Source organism: Plasmodium malariae (genome assembly GCF_900090045.1).
Source record: "Plasmodium malariae genome assembly, chromosome: 3".
NCBI lineage: Eukaryota > Apicomplexa > Aconoidasida > Haemosporida > Plasmodiidae > Plasmodium > Plasmodium malariae.
The window spans coordinates 1,131,424-1,154,297 of record NC_041777.1 but is presented as its reverse complement, the minus strand read 5'-3'; the positions used below and the strand labels follow the sequence as shown (position 1 = coordinate 1,154,297).

The 22,874-nt window shown below is 18.2% G+C and overlaps 4 protein-coding genes and 1 pseudogene across 4 annotated transcripts, besides 1 other annotated feature; all 5 read right to left on the bottom strand.

Annotated features, from left to right (window-relative positions):
* Positions 1-3,829: 3,829 nt before the first annotated feature.
* On the bottom strand, positions 3,830-4,749 carry PmUG01_03032800 (fam-m protein; the record flags this gene model as incomplete). Its single annotated transcript, XM_029003066.1, has 2 exons — positions 3,830-4,519; positions 4,642-4,749. The coding sequence occupies 2 exons, from the start codon at positions 4,747-4,749 to the stop codon at positions 3,830-3,832; spliced, it is 798 nt and encodes a 265-aa protein (XP_028859537.1).
* A 4,623-nt stretch (positions 4,750-9,372) lies between these two features.
* On the bottom strand, positions 9,373-10,268 carry PmUG01_03032700 (Plasmodium exported protein, unknown function; the record flags this gene model as incomplete). Its single annotated transcript, XM_029003065.1, has 2 exons — positions 9,373-10,050; positions 10,173-10,268. 2 exons carry the CDS (start codon positions 10,266-10,268, stop codon positions 9,373-9,375), a joined length of 774 nt encoding a protein of 257 aa, XP_028859536.1.
* Positions 10,269-14,285: 4,017 nt separating this feature from the next.
* On the bottom strand, positions 14,286-15,053 carry PmUG01_03032600 (fam-l protein; the record flags this gene model as incomplete). The annotated part of the gene is made up of 2 exons (XM_029003064.1): positions 14,286-14,858; positions 14,967-15,053. The coding sequence occupies 2 exons, from the start codon at positions 15,051-15,053 to the stop codon at positions 14,286-14,288; spliced, it is 660 nt and encodes a 219-aa protein (XP_028859535.1).
* A 2,036-nt stretch (positions 15,054-17,089) lies between these two features.
* On the bottom strand, positions 17,090-18,061 carry PmUG01_03032500 (Plasmodium exported protein, unknown function; the record flags this gene model as incomplete). Its single annotated transcript, XM_029003063.1, has 2 exons — positions 17,090-17,848; positions 17,975-18,061. The coding sequence occupies 2 exons, from the start codon at positions 18,059-18,061 to the stop codon at positions 17,090-17,092; spliced, it is 846 nt and encodes a 281-aa protein (XP_028859534.1).
* Positions 18,062-21,059: 2,998 nt separating this feature from the next.
* Positions 21,060-21,941, bottom strand: PmUG01_03032400 (annotated as a pseudogene).
* Positions 21,060-21,941: a sequence feature (Plasmodium exported protein, unknown function, pseudogene).
* Positions 21,942-22,874: the final 933 nt, after the last annotated feature.

Below are 22,874 nucleotides of genomic sequence, written 5' to 3'. Positions count from 1 at the left end.
ATAAGTCAAAAAAATAATAAAGAAGTATGCTACAAAATTTTATAATTAATATTTTTTATAAAAAATTAACTTTAAGTAAAATGATACAATTTCAATTCATTCATATATATGCATAACGTATAATTTAATTACATATTAGAGTAATTAAATTTTTTTTCGTAATTTGTAATTATTTGGAAATAATGAATTTATGTACAATATGCAATATATAAAATATAGATATATGTTATTGTTCTAGGAATTTCTAGAATAATTGCTATTTTTATATTTCCTACAAATTATTGTAATTTTATGAGTATTATATTTCGAAAAATGTAGTTATTATTGATAAAAAAAATACTAGTATTTACAAAAATTAAAGAAAAGTACTAATAAATACAAATTATATATATTTTTTGAATTTTCCTTTTTTACTAATGGTAATATGTGCTTTCCTTTATAGTCTACAATATATTTAAAAATCACAATTATTATATACTACCTAATTTATGAAAAAATATATTTTTTAAAGGAAAATAATAACTTACTTTTTATTTCTGTATAATAATTTTTAAAAATTATTATTTTTTGTAAAGTTTAATTTATATCGTTATTGGAGAATGAGGTGTTTTTAAACTCACAAGTCATTTTTTTTCTTTAATTAAACATATATACTTTAAATAATTATAATTAAACAAAAAGGCGTGATACGCATATAAAATATGTTGATAATGTAGTAATCTTGAATTAATGATGTGTTTAATTAAATCTATAATTAATAATAATTCCTTTTTGTTTTTTTATCATTTTATTTTATTATATACTTTTAAATAATATTTATAAAATAAAATTAAATTAAATTAAAACTTACGTAACTTCACTGATGATACCATGAAAGTAGGTATCATTTAATTTACTTCTTATATATTTTATTTTTCGCTAATAATAATATTCTACATACATTTACTAAAAATTAAAATTATACTAATATACATCTAATAATTTCCTATCAATATTTTGCATCATACACTAAAACTCCTCTATAGGCATGAATATTCTTTACAGAAAAGATAGTAATTACCTAGAATATTATAACATTCAATATGAATAAAAAATATATATATATTAGTTATTTAATAGAACAATTTTAAATTTTTGTTTTTAATACGTTTAAAAATTAAAATATAAATAATTCTATTGTGTTTAATATTTTTATTTTATATTCATGATAAAAAGTACATGTAAGACAAATAGGTACGTTAGCATATATTAGGCATATTCCTATTAAATTTTTCCTGTTTTCTAACAATTAATATAGTTTTATTTTACTTTATATACTTTTAAAATCTTTTTTCATAATTAAAATCGTAAAATATTATATTGATTTTTATTACACAAATTATAATATAACATGTGAACTATACTAAAGGTATACGGAATATCCATACAATATTATTTTATAAGTAACATTTTTAAAATTAATACACCCACAATATGTTTTTATTATAAGTAAACAAATATCAAATTAACCATTATATGTCGCTATTTCGAATTGTAAATAGAACATTATAATTATTATATGTTTTAAATAAATACATTTTATTTATCAACTCTAATAGTATATTATTTAAATTTAAAGAATCAGTTATTTCTCTTTGTTTTTATTTCTCGAAATATAAATATAAATTTATATTATTCGTAAAAATATAAATAATAAAAAAAATATAAAGCTAAAAGTAAATTTCGTAAAAAAATTTATTTAATAATTATGATAATTTTAAAAAATATCTAAATTAAAATAACTTATAATATAAATTTATATAGTCAATATACGAGAAAAACAATATATAAAATATTATGTAACTTTGGAAAATCATTGACTTAAAAATATTTTTCATGAAAATTTTATGGACAGAATGGGAATTTGTTTATTAATGATTTATGAATAAATAATACCCAAAATGATATATTATTTTATAACTTTTATGCGAAAAATATAAATTAAATAAAATATATTATTTACTAATCCTACAAAATCAGATATATTTGTATTCCTATATTATTATCCCTTACACCTTATCACACATAGTAACAGGAGATTATTATAATAATATTATAAATTATATATTAATATTAGTGTTTTAAAAGAATGCATATTAAATTTATACCAATTTGTATAATCAAATTACTCCTCTAAAAAATAATTAATTAAAAGAAAAAAAAAAAATAAATAAATAAAACATATTAATACCAAAATAATCCTGGTCCAGTAATATATACCGATAATACTCGCAAGAATATAAATAAATATACTTTTTTCTAATCATTTTATTTTATCATACATATTTAAGAAATTCTTATAAAATAAAAATAAATCAGCAATTAATTAATTATAATTACAAAAATAGCCGTTCTTTCATTAATTTATATTTTATGGTATAAACAAAAATAACAATCCTCCAACATATAATACATACTAAAATTTACAATTATGCTATTGCATCCTAACTTTTTTTAACAATGAATTTAACCATATCTCTAAACATTAAATCTGCATTAATAAATTATCTACAAATAATGAATTTTTCTGTTTTTTTTTAACTTTTATTTTATTTAAAAAATAGTTATAAATATAAAAGAATTATTAATTATATATACTATATATATTTATGAATTTTAAAATATTACTAACACCTTAATCATTATATATATAAGAAAACATAATAAATAAAATAAATATATAATTATTTATTCGCAGATGATTTCTTGATTGTAGAAGTGTATAGTCTTATTTAAATTATATTAATGAAAATTTTTATTTTTACAAACACAAGATGTGTATTTCTAAATTACTATTATGTAAAAATTCAAAAAAAAAAAAAAAGACTTTCAGTTTACTATATAAAAAGAACTGTTTTAAATTAATTCATTATTTTGATCATTCATTTTCATGGGACATATATAAAATATATAGAATATTTATTTATAAAATATCATGATAATATATATTTGAGTAAATTTACAAAATTTAATTATCGCTACAATTAGATATAACAATAAAGTAATAAAAGGTTTTAACTCTTTACTTAATTGTGAATACGTGAAAAGATAATATTACAAAATAATTATAAATAACTTGTATATAATAGGGATAGTATTATATTATACTATAATTCATTCCGTTATACACCATTTAAATAAACTAAACATCCTCTTAAAAAATTTTTACAATAAATATATTCTGTAACACAATTTTCAAAAAAGTTATTTTGTAAAATATATATCAGTTTTTTTTTTACGTAAGAAAAGTATATATATATATATATATAAATACAACGAAACACATTCTTTTTGTTTTTCCATATATAAAAAAAGACACATTCATTTTTAAATTAAAACTAATAATGGTTTTGTTAAAAAATTTTCATCAAATAATAATTTTAAACTTGAAAAATATAAAACGTTGAAACATGCACTTTTATCTTAAAATGAAAATTTCACGCTTCATCAAAATTATGTGAAATTTATTATCATATTTGTATCTTAAATCACAACAATATTATTCATTGAAATCTATATAAGTACCCATATATATTATTCCAAATATATTTAAGCTTAAATAATACTTTAAAAGTGCAAAATCGAAAACATTAAAACATTAAATTAACAAAAAAAAAATAAAATAACAATTTTTTACTGTCTTATTTCAAAAAGATAAAATATACATATGTATATATATAAAATTAGAGTAATAGTTATGCTTATTAATAATGTATCGCTAACGATATTAAATATATGATTTTATATTGATAAATTCCTTACAAAATTATACAAATTTTTTATTAGCTTTTTATTCTTTCGTCAACTTAATTTTTTTGTATTTTTCATTATTTCTTAAGATCCTAGGGACGAGTATTACAATCACGATTGCTATCATAACGATAGATACCACATATGATAATATAAAAATATTATCTAATATAAAGTCTGTAAGTAATGATGCCAATTTATTTCCAAAGGTTTTCATAGGTGACCACCATGTTTCACTGAACAAGCTATCTCTAATAGTTTTCATGATCCCTGAAAATTCCACTATAGGAAATCCTATTCCGAAAAAAATTAAAAAAAAAAACATGGCAACCACTAATCCATACCCCTTATATTTCATTTTACTTAAAGTCATAAAGTTAATTCTCCTTTTTCTTTTAAGTATATTATCATAATCCTTTTTGTTAATCCATTTTTTTTCATAATGATAATGCTTCCCATCGAACATTCCACTATCATAATCTATAACTTCTGTATAGAGTTTTGATTTATCTAATGAACTTTCTTTCAATTGTTTCTTTTTCCTTATAGCCACATCATCATGATTGGATATATCTTTTTTCTCGAACGCTTCATTATTTGGAAGCTCTTCTTTTATCCATACAGTATTTGAACGTTTTTTCTGTTTATGTTTTCCTAATAATCGGTAAGCTCTTTCAACTAATTTGCTATCAACATTGTATATCCCATCCAAAGTTTTATTTATTTTACTCTATATAACAACATAAATACATTATTTAAAAGAATAAATAATTTAATATAATAAAAAAAGTATTAATAATGATAAAAAAAAATAAAATAAGAATTATATAAATGTACATAAAATTATCATACTGCATAACTAGTAAAAAGGAATATCCACATTAAAAAATTAAAGGTAAAAATTTTAGTAAAGAAAAATAATTTAATTTTTTGGTCCTTAATATATTTTCCTAATATCATGGTATATTCAGTAAAAAAATAATTAACAATAATATAATATTTTTCCAAAGATAAAGGTTAATAAATTTAATAAAAAATTTCTTTTATTATTATTTTTAATTATTTCATAAAAAAAATAGTACCATAAATAAAATTATATTGCATAATACAATATAAACGAAGAAAGATAACACTAAATATTTATTATGAAATATTTATGTTACTGTTATTTATAAAAAACTAAATTTATTTAAAATAGAATGATTTAAATTCCTTTATATATGTTTAAAATATATAAGTTTATTATTTAATAGTACAGTAATTAAATAATATTTTATTAACTTATTTTGAAATAAAAAAAAAATATATTACAATAATTCGAAATATACGATATATTAAAAATATAAAAACTACAAAATATAGATATATATGCTAATATGTATTAAAACATTAATTATTAATATTTATTATTGTTTTCTATACGTAGTTCTAATATATGTAAATTATATTTCGTTATATTTTGAACTTATAATAACTGAATGTTATTAATAATAAAAATAAATGAAAAATATTGTATTTAAAAAAAAAAAAAAATAACCTATATACAAATTATAATATATTCCATAATAAAAGAGCATCATTATAATGATAAATTATATATATTCTTAGAAACGAATTTTTTATTTTATTACATATTTTACTAAAATATTTATATAATAAAATATACAAACATTGTTAATAATTTATTTCTCTATCAAAAAATAAATAATGTTATAAATCAAGTATAATTGTATATATTTTATTATTACTTAATAGTAAATTAATAGATTTGTAGAATCACTATTTATTCATATAAGTAAATTAGTATTTATATTTATACATACAAAAAAAAATTTTAATATTAAAATTGATAAACATAGATTTGATGCAATAACAATAAAACCGAGAATATTTCAAATGAAACAGATTTTAAAATAAATGTTACATACAACATTTTTACTTAACTAATATAATAAAATGATAAAAATTATCAATAAAATGATTCATCCTTTCTTTCAATGATTTCTCTGATGAATATTTTATAAGGAATTTATAATTTTCTTTATTGTTTTATAATCATATAATATATATAGCATATGTTAAAAAAGAAAATACAATAAAAACTTAATTTAATTGAGCAAAGATTATTACATAAAATATATATGTAGAAGCAATAAGATTATATATCTTAACATTTCTTTAATTTATCGTTTTTAATACATTAATCGTCAATTAAAGAATTACTATAAGAGCTATAAATTATTTTGAACATATAAAAAAATATCATAATAATTTTTTCTAAAAGAACATAATTTATTAAAAAAGAATAGAATATTAATAATTTTAAAAAGAATTTTTAAAATAAAAAAATAATATCACAGAATTTAGCATAATTATATTTTTATTCCAAATATAAATAAAATTATAATTTCATGGAAAAAAAATTTTATTCAGTATTCCCTAAAAATTCTATTATTCAATTATACGATAATTGGATTTTTAAAACTACCACCTGAATCCTTTGTGTTTTTATATAATAAAGGAAGCATTTATGAACCATTTCTTCTTTTTTTAATGTATTTAGTTTATCCCTTGTATACGCCCATATCATAACTGAATTTGTGCTAATATATATTCACATTAATATTTAATCTATTTACACTAAATCGCCATATAATATTAAGTGTTCATATTTTATTAAAACTCTTTTTTATTATTATAATATTAATTTTCTAAACGATTAGGATAGTAATAATATTAGCAATATATTTTCCACGGCAATGTTTTTTAAAAAAATAATAAAAATCAATTAAAAATGTTCTACAAAAATTTTATTCCTTAATTGATTTATTTCTTAGTAGTATTGTAAATTTCATGATACAGTTTATTACATATATTTATTATACTATTATAAAAGGATAAACTAATTCATGCATGCAAAAAATTTATAATATAATTAATATATTAATTGTACATTCACATACATATTTATTTCTACACTACACATAATAATTTAATAATCAGTTATATGCGCCCCCCCTTAATGTATATATATTTTTTTAATTGATACACTACATAAAGAAGATATTAATAATATGCATTTTTTACACGTGATTACGCGAACTTAAGTAACATAAAACAAAAATTCTAATAAAATTGGAATATTTTAATTATATTCTTATAATTTATATCATATAATTATAACATTGCTAATTTTTCAGAAAATATCCTTTATTAATGTATTATTCAAAACTTATATTATTCTATATTATATAATTCTTTCATAGGTGTATTAATTCGATATCTTTTACCATTAATTTATATCTATTGTAATGTATATATTATGGGCGTCAGCCTTAATATATTTCATATACAATATGACGTTACCGTTATATATGATATTATTCTAATATCATATTTAACATTAGATATATAAACATATGGTATCTATAGATATTTTTGTAAAGGAAAATTTACACGTCATTTTACTTACACATTTGTTAATAAGCTATAATTTGCTTTCTATAAATGTTACGATATATATTTGATATCTTTTATTACCAACTTGTATTAATCTACTATTCAGTATTTACACGTAGTAATCTTCCATATAAAATATTTGTACATATTACATTTTCCAAATATCATGTTAAAATACAATGTATAATACACTATTCCATTTCTGAAATATACGTTAACATAAATATATCTATTTATTACATATATTCTTGTTAAGTTTTTATTGATATACTAATTCATATATTTTTTTCATTTTTTACTATTACGCGTTTTAGTTTATTTATATACATTCTTTACATTTTTTAGTTTTTGGAGTATCACGTTCTTACAAAAAGTATAAATTATAACGCTATTACAAAATCGAAGGATATCTTAAAATAATTTAGAATTCTTACCCATTATTTTAATGCATATTATGTAATAAATAAGAGTTCATTGTATTCATTCATTATTTTTATTGAATTTTTATATAAGAAAAAAAGTACTTTAATACATATCAAACTATATACTTATACATTAATAATAACTGCTACTATAAATATTACTATATTAATTAAATTATTATTAAGATATTAAAAAATATTTTGATGAAATTTATAAATTACATGGTCAATATTTCCATCCCGGGATCACAAAATAAATAACAAATAATAAGGATTTATGTAATGACACGCATTTAAACAACTTTCATCTAAGAACTTTTGAATATTATTAGTTAATAATTCCTCAAAAAAAAATTAATTATTTTTTAAATTCTCAATATTTAAAAATTCATTTTCATTTACAAACAGATGCGTTAGTAAAACATCTAATATTCCATTGAACATGTGACACTACATTATTTCCAACAATAAATTTACATGAGGGTTTTATAATATTTACCTAAAATACATTTAAAAATATTTTGTAAAAATATATAGTTTAAGAGAAATTAAAATAATATAAATTAGTTTGTTTACATGTATTTAATCATATAAATATTGGTATTATATATAAGCAAAAAATACGAAGGAAAATTTATAGAAAGAAAAACCTTACAACAAAATTTCTACAATGATTTACATTATTACTCATTAAAATATATCTATATAAAAACCTTAAACATCTACCTTATTTTTTCGTAAAAATGTGCTCTTAATAATATAACCGATTTTATTATAAACAGTAATTTTTATTAATAATTATTTTCAATATAAATATATATAAAATTAACAATTTTAATGCGTGATTAAATTTTTAACATGAACTAAAAATTAATATTATATATGGAATATATATTTATAATATTTTATTATAATGTATACACCAGTAATTCCAATACAAATGAATTAAAAGTATATTCTTAATAAGCAAAAAATTAAGTGTATATAGATCTTATTTAGATAAAATAAAGTATATTTTTTAAAATTAGAATTCATCTATAATTAATTTATTATTAAATACAATATTATATAATGATACAATTATTTTTTCATATATAAAATATTCAATAATATAAACATATAATAAAACGTTTTCGTATTAAATATGTATTGTAGTACATTTATTATAATAACATCTACAATAAATATTAATTAAATTTTCTTTTTTCAAAATCTCCAAAAAAAAATATTCTCTTTTTTTTTAAAATACAGCAAAAGATATGCACAATCAATTTAGAGCACATAATAAATTCTTCTAGGTCACAGAACAATCATTTTGGACTAAATGAACATAAAAGATATGAAAAAAAAAATTAAATCCTCTTCTTAAGTTTAATAGCATAAAATTTACTATTAATTTAAAAGAAATATACGAAATTCATCTTTTTATATTAAATTTATAAAATACTCATATATCTCATACACAAATATATATACATACATATAACTATTATTCCAAAATATTATGTTCAAACAGCTCCTTAAAATATAAATTTAAAAAATAAAATATTTAAATTCACTATAGATTAAAAATACATATTTTTTTATTTTATACAATAATAGTTATTTAAATGTATTTTATATAATAAAAATTTTGTAACTGTATGTATCTTTCTTATATGTTCAATATTTTTAAGAGTGCTACAAATGTTCTTATTTTATATTAAATGCATTTCTTACCAAAGGATTTAACAATATTATAACAAATTTTGCAATTTTTTGCATTTATTTTTTCGTATTTTGCAGTTTTTATAGAGACATAAATAATACATAGGATAATTAAAGCCATCATTAATGTTAAAACTACTAACAATACTTGTTGTACTACATTTAATGCATTTTCTATAATTGGTCTTATATCTCCTGTAGCGTAATTGGAAACTACTGCAACAAGTATTATAAAAAGAGCTAATCCTGTCAAAAAAATTAAATAAGGTGACGAAATTCCTAAATCCATCTTTCTATTTACCATTTTTCTTTCAGTCTTTTTAATAACTTCCAAGTTATCTTTAATTATATGTATGGTACTTAAATAATTGAATATCTTTTCTTCAAAAACTGTATCCATTCTATTAAGAATATTTTGTTTTCTCTTAGGTAACCTATTTCTTCCCTTTGATTTTAACAAAATTTCCTCAACTTTTTTTCTTCTTGGTTTAGTACCTTTGCTATTTTCATATATATCTTTTATTTCATCCATTAATTTAGTGTTACTCACATCACTTGATGTATCTCCAGTTGATTTTACAACCAACGAACTCCCTGATAACAGTCTATTAACTGTTAAACATGAATTTCCATCTATTGAATACTTTTTTTCTATTGAACTACTACAGATAGACTAAATAAAAGAAAGTAAACATTTATATTATACAAGTACATATATTTCTATACTAATAAAATATTATTTTTAAAAATAAAATTTACAAACAAAAACAAAAATACAAAGTAATATTATAGTACCACACCATTGTAATATTGGCATATCCAAATTAAAAAAGAAGATATAAATATTTTAATAAATATGAGGAATTTAATATTTTCCACTTTTGTACACATTATTACTATTATATGTTAAGTAATTAAAATGTTAATCAAATTTTACACCCTTCAAATTACTAACGAAATCTTTTAAATTATTTTTGATTTTATCCATTTCATTTTATCTCAAGCGTAGAAAGTTGACTTAATTAATATATTACTTTTATTAAAAATTACATGTTGAAGATAAAATTAAAACTTATTTATAACAATTTCAATGTAGGATTTATTATATTAAAAATAATATAACATGAATAAGAATTTTAGATAAGATAATATAAAATAAAAAATTACTCAATCATTGAAAGTATTTAATTATTTAAAAGGTATAACACGTAGAACCGTGTATTTTTATTTACTCTTAAGCTAAATATATACTTTTACGTTGTTTACAAATAATAATTCTAATTTTATACACTTTTTTTTAGCGTTCCCTTCTATGTATAAATAATATTACTTACTGGAAGCACTGAAAATAACAAAAAAAGAATATGAAGTTATGAAATAAACTCTTTATTACTTAAAATTTATTTTGGTATTTAACTAAACAAAATATATTTCCTTTTATAAACTATTAGGTATTAAAATAAAATTCTTACACAAATTTCTTTGAATTTAAGTATATTTTTAAAAGTATTACAATATAACCATTATGCTTCTTTAGATATATTTTACAATATAATAATTTATATCTAAATTAGAATGAGACTTAGTACTAAAAGAAATATTTTAAAATTCTTAAATTCATTATTATATTTGTTCCTCATAAATATTTAAATACCCATATATATACAGAAATATTAATCTAAAACAAATATATAAGGTAACAAGGAATTTAGTATAAAAATATTGCATGCATTTTAAAAATTTCAAATATATTTACATCCTCATATCATTACAAATGAAGGTAATAAAAAGATTGTATATATAAGGATGATAACTTTAATATTTATGAATACAAAAGAACGATTATTTTTTCTAATGGAAAATACAGAAACAATTTATAATATATTATATTTTTAAAATATTTATTTTTAACAAATGCAAACAATTAATATTTTCATATTATATAAAATTTTTTTGGAATAAGTTATTCTATATTCTGATAATTCTACCCGCGTATTTGTAATAGATCTGATAATTACATTTGCTGTTCTAAAAAGATACTACAGACTAGAAAAAAAAAAAAAAAAAAAAAGACAAAAAAAATTAAGTTTATTTACATATGTTAATAAAATTAAAAAAATAAAAAATATTTTTAAAAAAAATTTTATTTCCATTTGTTAAAAAAAAAAAAAAAAAAGTTTTATTTCAATACATTATTAAAAAAAAATTAAAAGTAATAAATAAATAAATTAAAAATTAAAAAAAAAAAAAGAATGTAATTATTACAATTAAAGTAATTTTTTTGAGTTACTTAATTAAACTGTAATAATTGACATAATATATTTTTATTACATTATATTTTGTGTACTTATTGTGTTATTATACATGCCATTTCTTTGGTATACATTCAACATTTTTATCATTTTATTCATACATATTTTAGAGAAAAACTTTTATATATAAAAATGGTTTCATACATAAGATTTAGCAAGGAAAGTGAATTCCAACTTATATTATGAACAAAAAAATTACAAAAAACTATTAAGTTTTATATTATACATAATTTTTATATGTTAATTTTATCATATGCTCAGAAATTTTAGTGGATATTTATTTTTTAGAAATTTTTTTTTTTTCATATATATTTTTCTCTAAAAATGTAGTTAACTATTTTTTTTTTTATGTTGATATATTGAATAATAAAAATGAGTTTATATAATAAATAATGTAAATTTATTTGATATTTTATTTATAACGTTGTCAACGTAAAAATGTAGTATCTAATTTTCTAAGAATATTCAGACTAACTCTCATATATCATATTATTTTTTGCTACTGTTTTTTTTTTTTCAAACAAATAATTATATTTAAATTTCGAATGATGATCCTTTTTTAATTTGTTGTGTTCCTTGTAGTTATAATATATTATGCTAACAATTAACATATAATAATAATACAATGTTTCTAATGACGCGTTAAATATGCAATTTGCTATATGTGGATACTTAATATATGTATTATATGATATAATGATTGCAATATGCATAATCTTTGTTTCATACTTAAAATTATTACTGAAATGGAATCCTTATTCATTAAAAAATAATGTAGAAAAAAAATAAATATATATATATTTTATTCGCAGTAAAAAAATCTTTTCTTATGGATGATAATATGACCTATAATCGAAATTAAATATATATGTTTGATTATAAATGTAACTATTCTGAATTTTAATTTATGATTTAGATCATGACTATATTTTCAGGAGTTTATAGAGCTATTAATTTATATGTTATTTTACTCGTTATAAATTGATTTAATAAATTCAAAAATTCAGATTTATTTTTACATTAAATACAAATAAAATGTATATTTTACATTAGAAGATGTAACAAAGCATAAAATGTAGTCATCATACGATAGCATGTGTATAAGTGTAAAAAATAAAATTCCTACACCACTGTATTTATTACACTCACGGTTATTTAGAAACTTAAATTATTGTTAAACATTAGTGTTTTATTTTTCTATTTAAGCGACATAATATTAGTGTACGTTATAAATAAAGAGAATTAAAAAAAATAAATTTTTAGAATTATATCAAAAAACAAAATAAGCTATATATATTATGAACAAAATATGTCTTTTACTGCATTCATTTACATAATTGTATCAACGTGCATGAATTAAATTATTCATTATATCTAATGTTATTATTAATGGAATAGTAAAATATTAACACAGAACATATTAAGATGTAATATATAAAGTTTCCGTTATTTTATCCCAAATAAATAATATTTAAAAAGAAATTAATCCAAAAAATTATCCAATATTATTTTGTTAATTAGTATATAATAATATAATGTATTAAAGATACAAAAAATAAATAAAACATATATATTATTTATATATTTTTTTTAAATAAAATAAACATTAAAGATATTTTCGAAAAATTGAGTTAAAACTACATTTATGTACAAAAATAACAGATGCTTTAAAAATTTCACTTAATCGTAATGATTTAGAATACCCAAATTAGTAAGCATTTATAATTAATCCATAATTAAAAAGTATATTATGTTATTTTATAATTATAATTCCATATATATACAATAAAAATAAAACAGAACAAATATATAAATAACCTTTATAATATTTTGTTTTATGATATATTTTACATAAAACAAATGTTGCATAATAAATATTACTTTTTCTCTAAAGGAAGACAAATATATTTATACACAACAATTCAACGAAATGTATTCACTTTATTTCATTAAAAACTATAGAGGAATTTTTTTTAATAAAAAAAATAATACATTTACTTAATAAACTGAAAAAATAATAATTTTAGACTATAAACAAATAACAGAAATTATCACTTTTGCATCATATATAAACTGAAAAATTTCTAAAATATGATATAAATTATATTGATATATATTCTATGTAACACACGTACATGTATTTTTCATAAAAAACTTTTTAAAAACAAAATTGCTTATATATTAAACATTAATATTTAATTAATATAAAGCAATTTATATAATATATAATGAAAAGTATTAAAACGTTCAAATTAACAAAAAACCTAACTATATATTTTTGTACTGTTGTCCATCAAAGAGTTCCCATTTTTTAGGTATACATATAAATTATAAGCTATTATAGTTATGTCTAATAGGTATATCATTAAAAATTTTACAGTCTATACTCCATAGTAATGTCTTTCTTACAGAAAGAAACATGTATATTATAATTCATTGAACTTATTCCTAAACTTGATTTTTTCATATTTTATAATTTTTTTATAGTAATAAGTAATCGCCAATATAATTATAATACCTAATATAAAGAAAGGTACACAATATGTTAAAATAGGCGATAATTTTACTATATCAACATAATTCCATTTGCCTATGCCTAACCATCCATTAACAAACCTCCAGTACTAACAAAAGTTCCTAACGTACCTGCATTTGCATGAAACAACCCTAAAGCTTTCAATAAACCCCCCTTATCCACCAAGTATCTTAATGATATATCTGCTATAGGTACCATTAATACTAAAAAGATGAATAACAACAACAACGTTGATCGTATTATGTAATTTTTACGTATTAATTTTTTGTAAACCTTATTACTAATTGTTCTGTTATGTTTACGGTGATCTTTATAATCAAGTTCTCTGAATATTTTTTTTTCAAGATAAGAAAAATGACTTTTTGTTTCAAATATAGATTTATGTTTATTATATTGTTGTTGTTCTTCCATATTATGTAATGAACATTCATCTGATTGTTTGATTTTCCTTCTGCTTCCTTTTTCACTATTAGATATATCTTCTTTTTCATTCACTTCATTAATTGGTATTTCTTCTTTTATCCATATAATGGGTGAACGCCTTTCTTGTTTATGCTTTCCTAATAATCTGTAAGACCTTGTATGTTTTTTTCTGTCAACATTGTTCTTATTAAAACATTTATTAAAGATACTCTAAAAAAACAGGTAAATATTTTTTATTTAAAACAATAAATAATATATTTATAAAAAAACGGTCTTAATAAAAATAAAGAACAAAAAATATTCATACAATGATCATACCATATCATTGTTAAAATGGCATATCCAAGTTAAAAGGATAAACGCAGCAATTTCAATGAGTAAGAATGACTTAATTTTTCGTTCCATAATATAAATATTTAATAATCTAATTCATTCAGTAATTGAAATCCTGATAATAATATATTATACTCGTAATGATAAAGGATTCTTATATTTATTTTTTATATTTTTTTATTTTATAATAAAAACATAATAAAAAGTATATAGCCATAGGCTTTTTATAACATAGACAAATAAAAATAACTTTAAATATGTATTATTATACAAAATTATTAATATAATTTACAAATAGATAGCTATAATTAAAATAATGTAACTTAAATTCATTTATAAATATTAAAATTATATAATATATTGATTTAATATAGTAGAGTAATTAAATATATTTTTTTTTTATTGATCCTTTAAAAAAATAAAAATAAAAAATAAATTAAAATATACAATTTAACAATATATAGAAATGTATGTAAAGTTAATTTATAATATATAATGTATATAATATAAGTATATTTCATTCTGCTATAGATTATTAGAGCAATTCGTAACTACATTGACACTTTCCATTTAATACTTCTAATTGCATAAACTTTATTACTTGGAAAATCGGATTATAACTGTTAAATTGTATTAAGAATTATAACAATATATTAATGGTAATAATAAATGAAGGAAGTAATGCACTGTTCTATTTTTTGTTTTATATGGATATAACATATGATTTAGTAATTAATTATAGGGTTATGTTCTGTCATAAACTATACTATATTTATAAAATAGAACTAATAACTTACTCCCTAGGATATAATGAAATATATATATTATAGACAATTAAGGAGTTATTTTTTTGTCTTTTATATGATAGATTTTGAAAATTGTAATTTTGTATTTTTTTTAATTTATACTATTATTTCTTAATAAAATGTATTTAAATTTTTCTCCTGATTTTTTTTTTCCTTTTTTTAATTAAATGCATATATATTATTAATTATTATTAAAATATAAAACAAATAAAAAAAAAAGTGCATTAAGTATAAAACCAGTTTAAAAATAGTTCATACAATTTTACTATTGTAAAAATATTTGAACGAGATAAATTTACGAATAAACATAATATGCTGGGCATAATAGACATAAAACAAATAACAAAAAATAACAATATAATGTAATGAAATATACGATATTGTAATTTTGATGTTATCAATTTTATAACTAGTACACTATTTGTTATTTTTCTTTTACAAATACATAATAACAGAAACATATTTCAAAGGTGCAGCATAAAAAATCTACATAAATATATAAATTAACAATATGTCATTAAAAAAACATTTAACAACACAAATATATTACGTAGAAGAATTTCTTTCCATATGTATTGCATCTCAGAAGCTGATAATTATAAAAATAATATATCGAAAAAATATTATTATAAACATAATACATAAATATTTATATTATTTTTCTTAAAAAAAATAATTTCTACCAAGGAGATAATTAAAAACAGAAAAAAAAACTATTCAATTTAATATACTATTTACAAAATAAAAAAAAAAACAAAAAATATATCTGTATAATAAAATACTATTCTTTGTTACATTAAATAAAAAACAAGCACATTTATTTTTAATATAAAACTAATAACTCCTCATTTAAATAACTTTTGAAAATAGTCATTTTATCCCAAAACAAGATAAAATTTTAAAGACATAATTTTATATAATTAAAATATATATTACCCCACGTATTCAATAAAACTGTATGACATGTAATATTATATATTAATTTTTACTTACAAATATCCCTCACGAAATTTTATTGAAACACGAATAAATAAATAAATTAATATATATTAAATAATAATATTTAATAATATTGAAACAATACTTAAAATTACAAATTGAAAAATATTCAAACATTAAAAATTACAAAAAAAAGAAAAACATATTTTTTTACTCTTTATTCTTAAAGAAGCCAAGTTATGTATTCCCATTCCGTAAAATATAAAATATTATGAGTATGTTTATTAAGTATGTCACAAAAGGAATAAGAGGAATTATATGTAATTAAAGATATTTTTACAGAAGGAAAAATAGTTCTTATTATTAATTAAACACTTTCATATATTTAATTTTTTTATGTTTTATAACATTTTTATAGTAATAAATAATCGCTAATATAAGTGTGACACCTGATACGACGAAAGGCATACAGTACAATAGAATAGTTGTTGTTGTTACTATTGTAGTGATGTGATGTTTTCCTAGATTTAACCATGATGCTATCACTCCTGATACCTTACCTCTTTCAATCCACCCCCTTCCACTACTTCCCTGAGTCACATTTACCGATAACAGCCCTAAAATTCCCAATAACCCTTTCTTATCTACCAAATACGTGAATGATAAATCTAATATGGGTATCATTAATACCAACAAGAAAAATATTAAAAGTAAAGAAAATCGTAATCCATATTTTTTACGTTTTAATTTTCTGTAAGTATCATCATTAGTTATCCTGATCTTTTTCAAAAAGCACATTTTATCAAGCGCATTCAGAAAACTTTTTTCTATATGGTAATGTGTTGTATTAAATATCTTATTATATTTTATAGGTTTCTTAGTTCCTAGTTTATTAATTAAAGAGCTCTTATATGAATGTTCACTTTTTTTTTTGTTCCATTTTTCATTATTAATGATAAACCTCCTTTCATTCTTTTTTTTAACACAATATGGTATCCTTTTCTCTGATCCACTAATACTAGAATATATTTCATCTCCATAGTTTGCTAGAGTTCGATAATTTTTTGTATATAATATTCTATTGAAATTGTTCCATTTATTCAAAAACTTGTCAAATGTATTCTAAGAAAACAAAGTAATTATTTGTTATATAAAAGAATAAAAAATCTCATTCTAAAAGAAATAATTAGTAAAAATTAACCCGAAATATAGAAATAATAAAAATATAGTTATAAAATATTATCATACCACATCAGTGTAAAAATAATTTATCCGAGTTAAAAAGATGAATGTAACAATTTTAATAAAATATTGTAAATTAATTTTTTGTTCCATATTATAGATTCCTAATGTCGCAATATATGCAGTAAAAAAAAAAAAAAAATATAAATATAATTCCAATTGAAAAAGTCACTCCATTGACTTTAAAAATATTTTTTTTATCACTTTTTCAAAAAAACATAATAAAAGAAATATAATTATTATATATTTTGCAACTCAGACAAAAAAAAAAAATTCTCATATAAAATTATTAAAAAAATTTTAACAATAATATTATTTATAAAAAAATATATACAATTAAAATGATATAATTTTATTACAATCATATATTTTCAGAATATGTGAAATAATTATTCAATTTAGAACAGTAATATAATAATTATTTCTATTAATTTAGTTCAAAATAGAATAAAAAAAATATATATGACTTCTTAATATTTAAAAATATTCATATTATTTACCATATAGAACGTAGAGAATACAAATAATTAAATGTTCTATATATTAAATGAATAATTACCAATTTCAGTGGTGTTTTCCATTTAATAATTTTAACTGCATAATATTATAAATAGGAAAAAGTGCTTATTATTGTTAAATGATAATATCGGTTTTATAAAAATTATAGTAATATATGAAAAATAAATGTTTTTTACAACCTAATGTATTATATAAAAAATATAATATAATTTAGATGATTCTTATATAAATAAATTCTTTTATACATTATAATATATTTAAAAAATATAATTTATAATGTACTACCTAATATAAAAAGAAATTTATGCTTTAATAGCAAATAAAATACGACTTCGTTTTTGTATAATCAAGTTTGAAAAATATAACTTTTGATTATATTTTAATTTACAACAATTTCTAAATGAAATATTTTTAACTTAATTATTTTTCTTAATCACATAAATATTTTCATAGAAAATAAAAATATATAAAAAAATTAAAATAAAAATTAATATTAATATACATATATAACATGAAACTGCATTAATTTAAACATATTTTAAATGAAGTAAATTTATAGAATAATATACATGGTAAAATTCAAACAAAACAAATAAGAAAAGATGTCAATTTAATTTAATGAAATATATATTTTAGTAATTTTATTATTTACAATTTAAAAGCTAATATTTATATTTTTTTTTTATCATTCTGCAAGTATGTTAATATACAAACATAATTTTGAAATACATTTTAAATGATGGTCGTAAATAAATAGTAAATTACACAAAAAATATTTAATAGCAAAGATATGATGTGTCCATACATCCATTTTCCTCATATTTATTATAACAGAGAGACTCATAAATATAAAATTATTATGTTTACAAATTATTACGGTAATCAAATAATATAAAAATAATCCATTTTATACATAAAATAATATTATTCTATTGAAATGTTTAATAAAATATGAAAAAGAATAAAAAATTATATGTAAAATTCCATTCTTAAATATCAAAAAAAGAATTTTTAAAAATTAACATTATTACGTTTTTACTGTTATAAATTATTTATTATGTCTTTGTAACCTTTATTAAGACTCTTGTTTAGTTTTTCCATGTTTCTGCCATAATTTCAAAGTATCATTTTTATATATAGAGCTAACATTTTCATCTAAATTATACGTTAATCCATTTAAGAATTTATAACAACACATATATTACTTATAAAAAAGGTAACACATATATAATAAAAAATTTCTAAATGTTTACATGTATATAATATTCATCAATATTATAAAAGTTCATTATTTCTAAACATACTTTTAATTCTTTTTTTATTATCTATATGTTTATTGTCTAAATTACTTATATGCTCATAAAATTAATATATCATATTCAAACACTTCACAATATTTATAATACATTGAATTTTCTTCTTATTAAATTATTATAACATATATTATGCTTATATATATATTAATGTTCCAACATTTCTCATATTCAAATGAATATTTATTATTATTTTCGTTGCAGTATTTCTATAGATATATCATTTATATTAATTCATTTTTCCTTTAATAAAAAATATTTTCATTGTTACACCCATATAAGGTAATTATAATTTTTTACTTCGATAGATTATTCTAAGAAATATTACAAACATTTTTACAATTGGATTGTAAATTTAGTTTACAGTTCTTCAATAATACATAATCCTTGATTTTTTTTATTATAAAAATGTTACATTTTTTTGTTTGTAATCTTAGAATGTACACATTATTATACATATATAATAATATCTATTTTAAAAAATATTGCATAAGAATTAAATGGTATAATTTAATTCATGCTCCTTTTATGTTATTGCAATTTTCAGTTATATATGTTTATTTAAATACATTTTTTTATTCTAATTAATATATATAATATTCTATGTTTTAAATACTTATATAAGGTAGCATACATAAATATAAGTTATTGAATGAAAATACTAAGTCCTTTTAATTTTATCATTATTCTTTATAGATATACGCTGCAAAAATGCTTATCTCTTCGAATATTCATTTTATTAATATATTAATTTAAATTATAATAATTTTATATAAGTAAACATTTTACACAGTTTCAGTGTATTATTTATTATACTAATAAAAATACCTTCACAGTAATTCATACATATCAATATAGTAATTTATTATATTCTCTCTCAGAGGATATTTCTCAGTTTATTAAAATATAGTTTTCTTGTATTATATAAATCTCCATATATAAGCACATAAATGTTATAGTTTTTTTTAAAGAACAATATCTATATACATGCTAAATTATAATAATAAAATCCCTCCCAGAAAATATACATTATATTACTAATAATAATATAAAATCATGCTAAATTGTATATGCATTATACATGTCTTCTTGAACAATTGCTTGACCTTTTGTATCTATATACAATCAAGGATACATAATAAAATTTATAAGTATATGAAAAGCAATGTGCATCTTGTTAGCACATAATATAATTAAGCGTAATGTATAATTTTATTAAATACATGAAAAAAAAAATTTCTCATTGAATTTAATTATATTTAGGCTTTAATTTCATTTCTTCCTACTTCTTTGGTATATTTGAAAAATTTTGCTACTATATAAATAATCATAGCAAAACTTATTACTATAACTAATATTAATTCATGTATACTTCCTTTTTAAAAAATGTAGACACAAAAATGGACAAACAATTGTGAATCCGCATTATCGCCATCATTTCTGTAATAAGATGTTAAAGAAGTTAGTATAAGTTTTGTTAAAAAAATTATTCGTTGTAAAACAAATGATAAAGTGGTACTAATATACGCAGAATACCTTATTCTTCTTTTCTGTGTAGAATTGATACATTTCTTGTATATATATATATGACTAAATTTCTTATATAATAATTTTTCAATGAAATTATCTGTTGCTGCAAAAGTTTTACATAAAACAGATGCACACTTCTTAGCTAATTTATTACTTGCAACCCGTGAATTATCTTTATCCTCAGATTCACCTTTTCGATCATATTCTAATTCACCATTATTGTATTCATTTTCTAAATCATCATATCTTTTTTTAAATTACATAATTTTTATTCCTACTTTTTTTTTTCCCCTTCTTATTTTCCAATAATAATCCTTAGCTTCATTAAACTGATGTTCCATCTGCACTATTATTATTATCAAAAGAATTATTAGAAGTAAAATACAAAGAGAATATAAATTAATTGTAATTTCATATATTTACTCATTTAAAAACTATTATTATTATATTTTATATTATTATATATTTATAACAAGAAGCAGTAAAGGATATAAAGTAAATTTTCTGAAATATTATCATGATACGACAATATTTAAATTAGAACATATAGAAATAAAACGGTTAAATATAAGTGTTTTAATTAAAGTAAAATATTTTATTTTTCTATTCATTTTGGACTTATTTTATATTATAATATCTTTATGTAGATAAATAACTCACTGAAAATTCAAAAGCTACTGATAGACTGGTACAATTATGCAGGTACTTTTTCATACATTTTTTTTATATATAAATATTATATTCCATAAATAAAACAGAAAATATTAAACATTAATTAGTAAATCTAATTTCAAATATATTTTAGTAAATACTTCATATAAGGTTTTATTTATAAAAAGAGTAGCATTAATTAGAACAATTTTTACTATAAATTAATTTGTTAAATAAATGCTTAGAATATATATGTTTTAATTACCTCACAAAAGAATTTAATATATTTCTTATTATTCCTTTTCGGAAAAAAAATAACATAAAAGTTCTTTTATGTTGAATGTTTACAATTTATATGTAAAATATATATATATATGTATTTATATGGAATGAATAGTAACATTATCATATATTAGGAATATAGGTATAAACTTTTCTTGTTATGTTTACAATATATAAATGTAGTTTTGCGTTTTTATTATACATATTAAACATTATTTTATAATTAAAAAACATAAACTATTATATATAATTTAACAGCATTAATAGAATGGGAAAAGAAAAAGGATAAATTTTTCTTTTATTTTACAAATTATGAGGCACCACGAAAAGTATACCTAGGATATAAGGAACAATTATGAAACAGTTTTTGAGAAGTTGCACCTAGATAAAAATTTACTTAAAAAATTTTTATATTATAAAATGCTAAATTCAAATGCACCGTTTCGTAATTTTATATAAAATTAATATAAATAGAACATTTTAACTAATATAATTCAAAAAAATATATTCTATTTATCTCTGATAAATATATCTGTATTAAATATAAAAATTCACTTATATATATATATATATATATGCTTGATTATTTTTTTTTTAATAAAGAAAATATC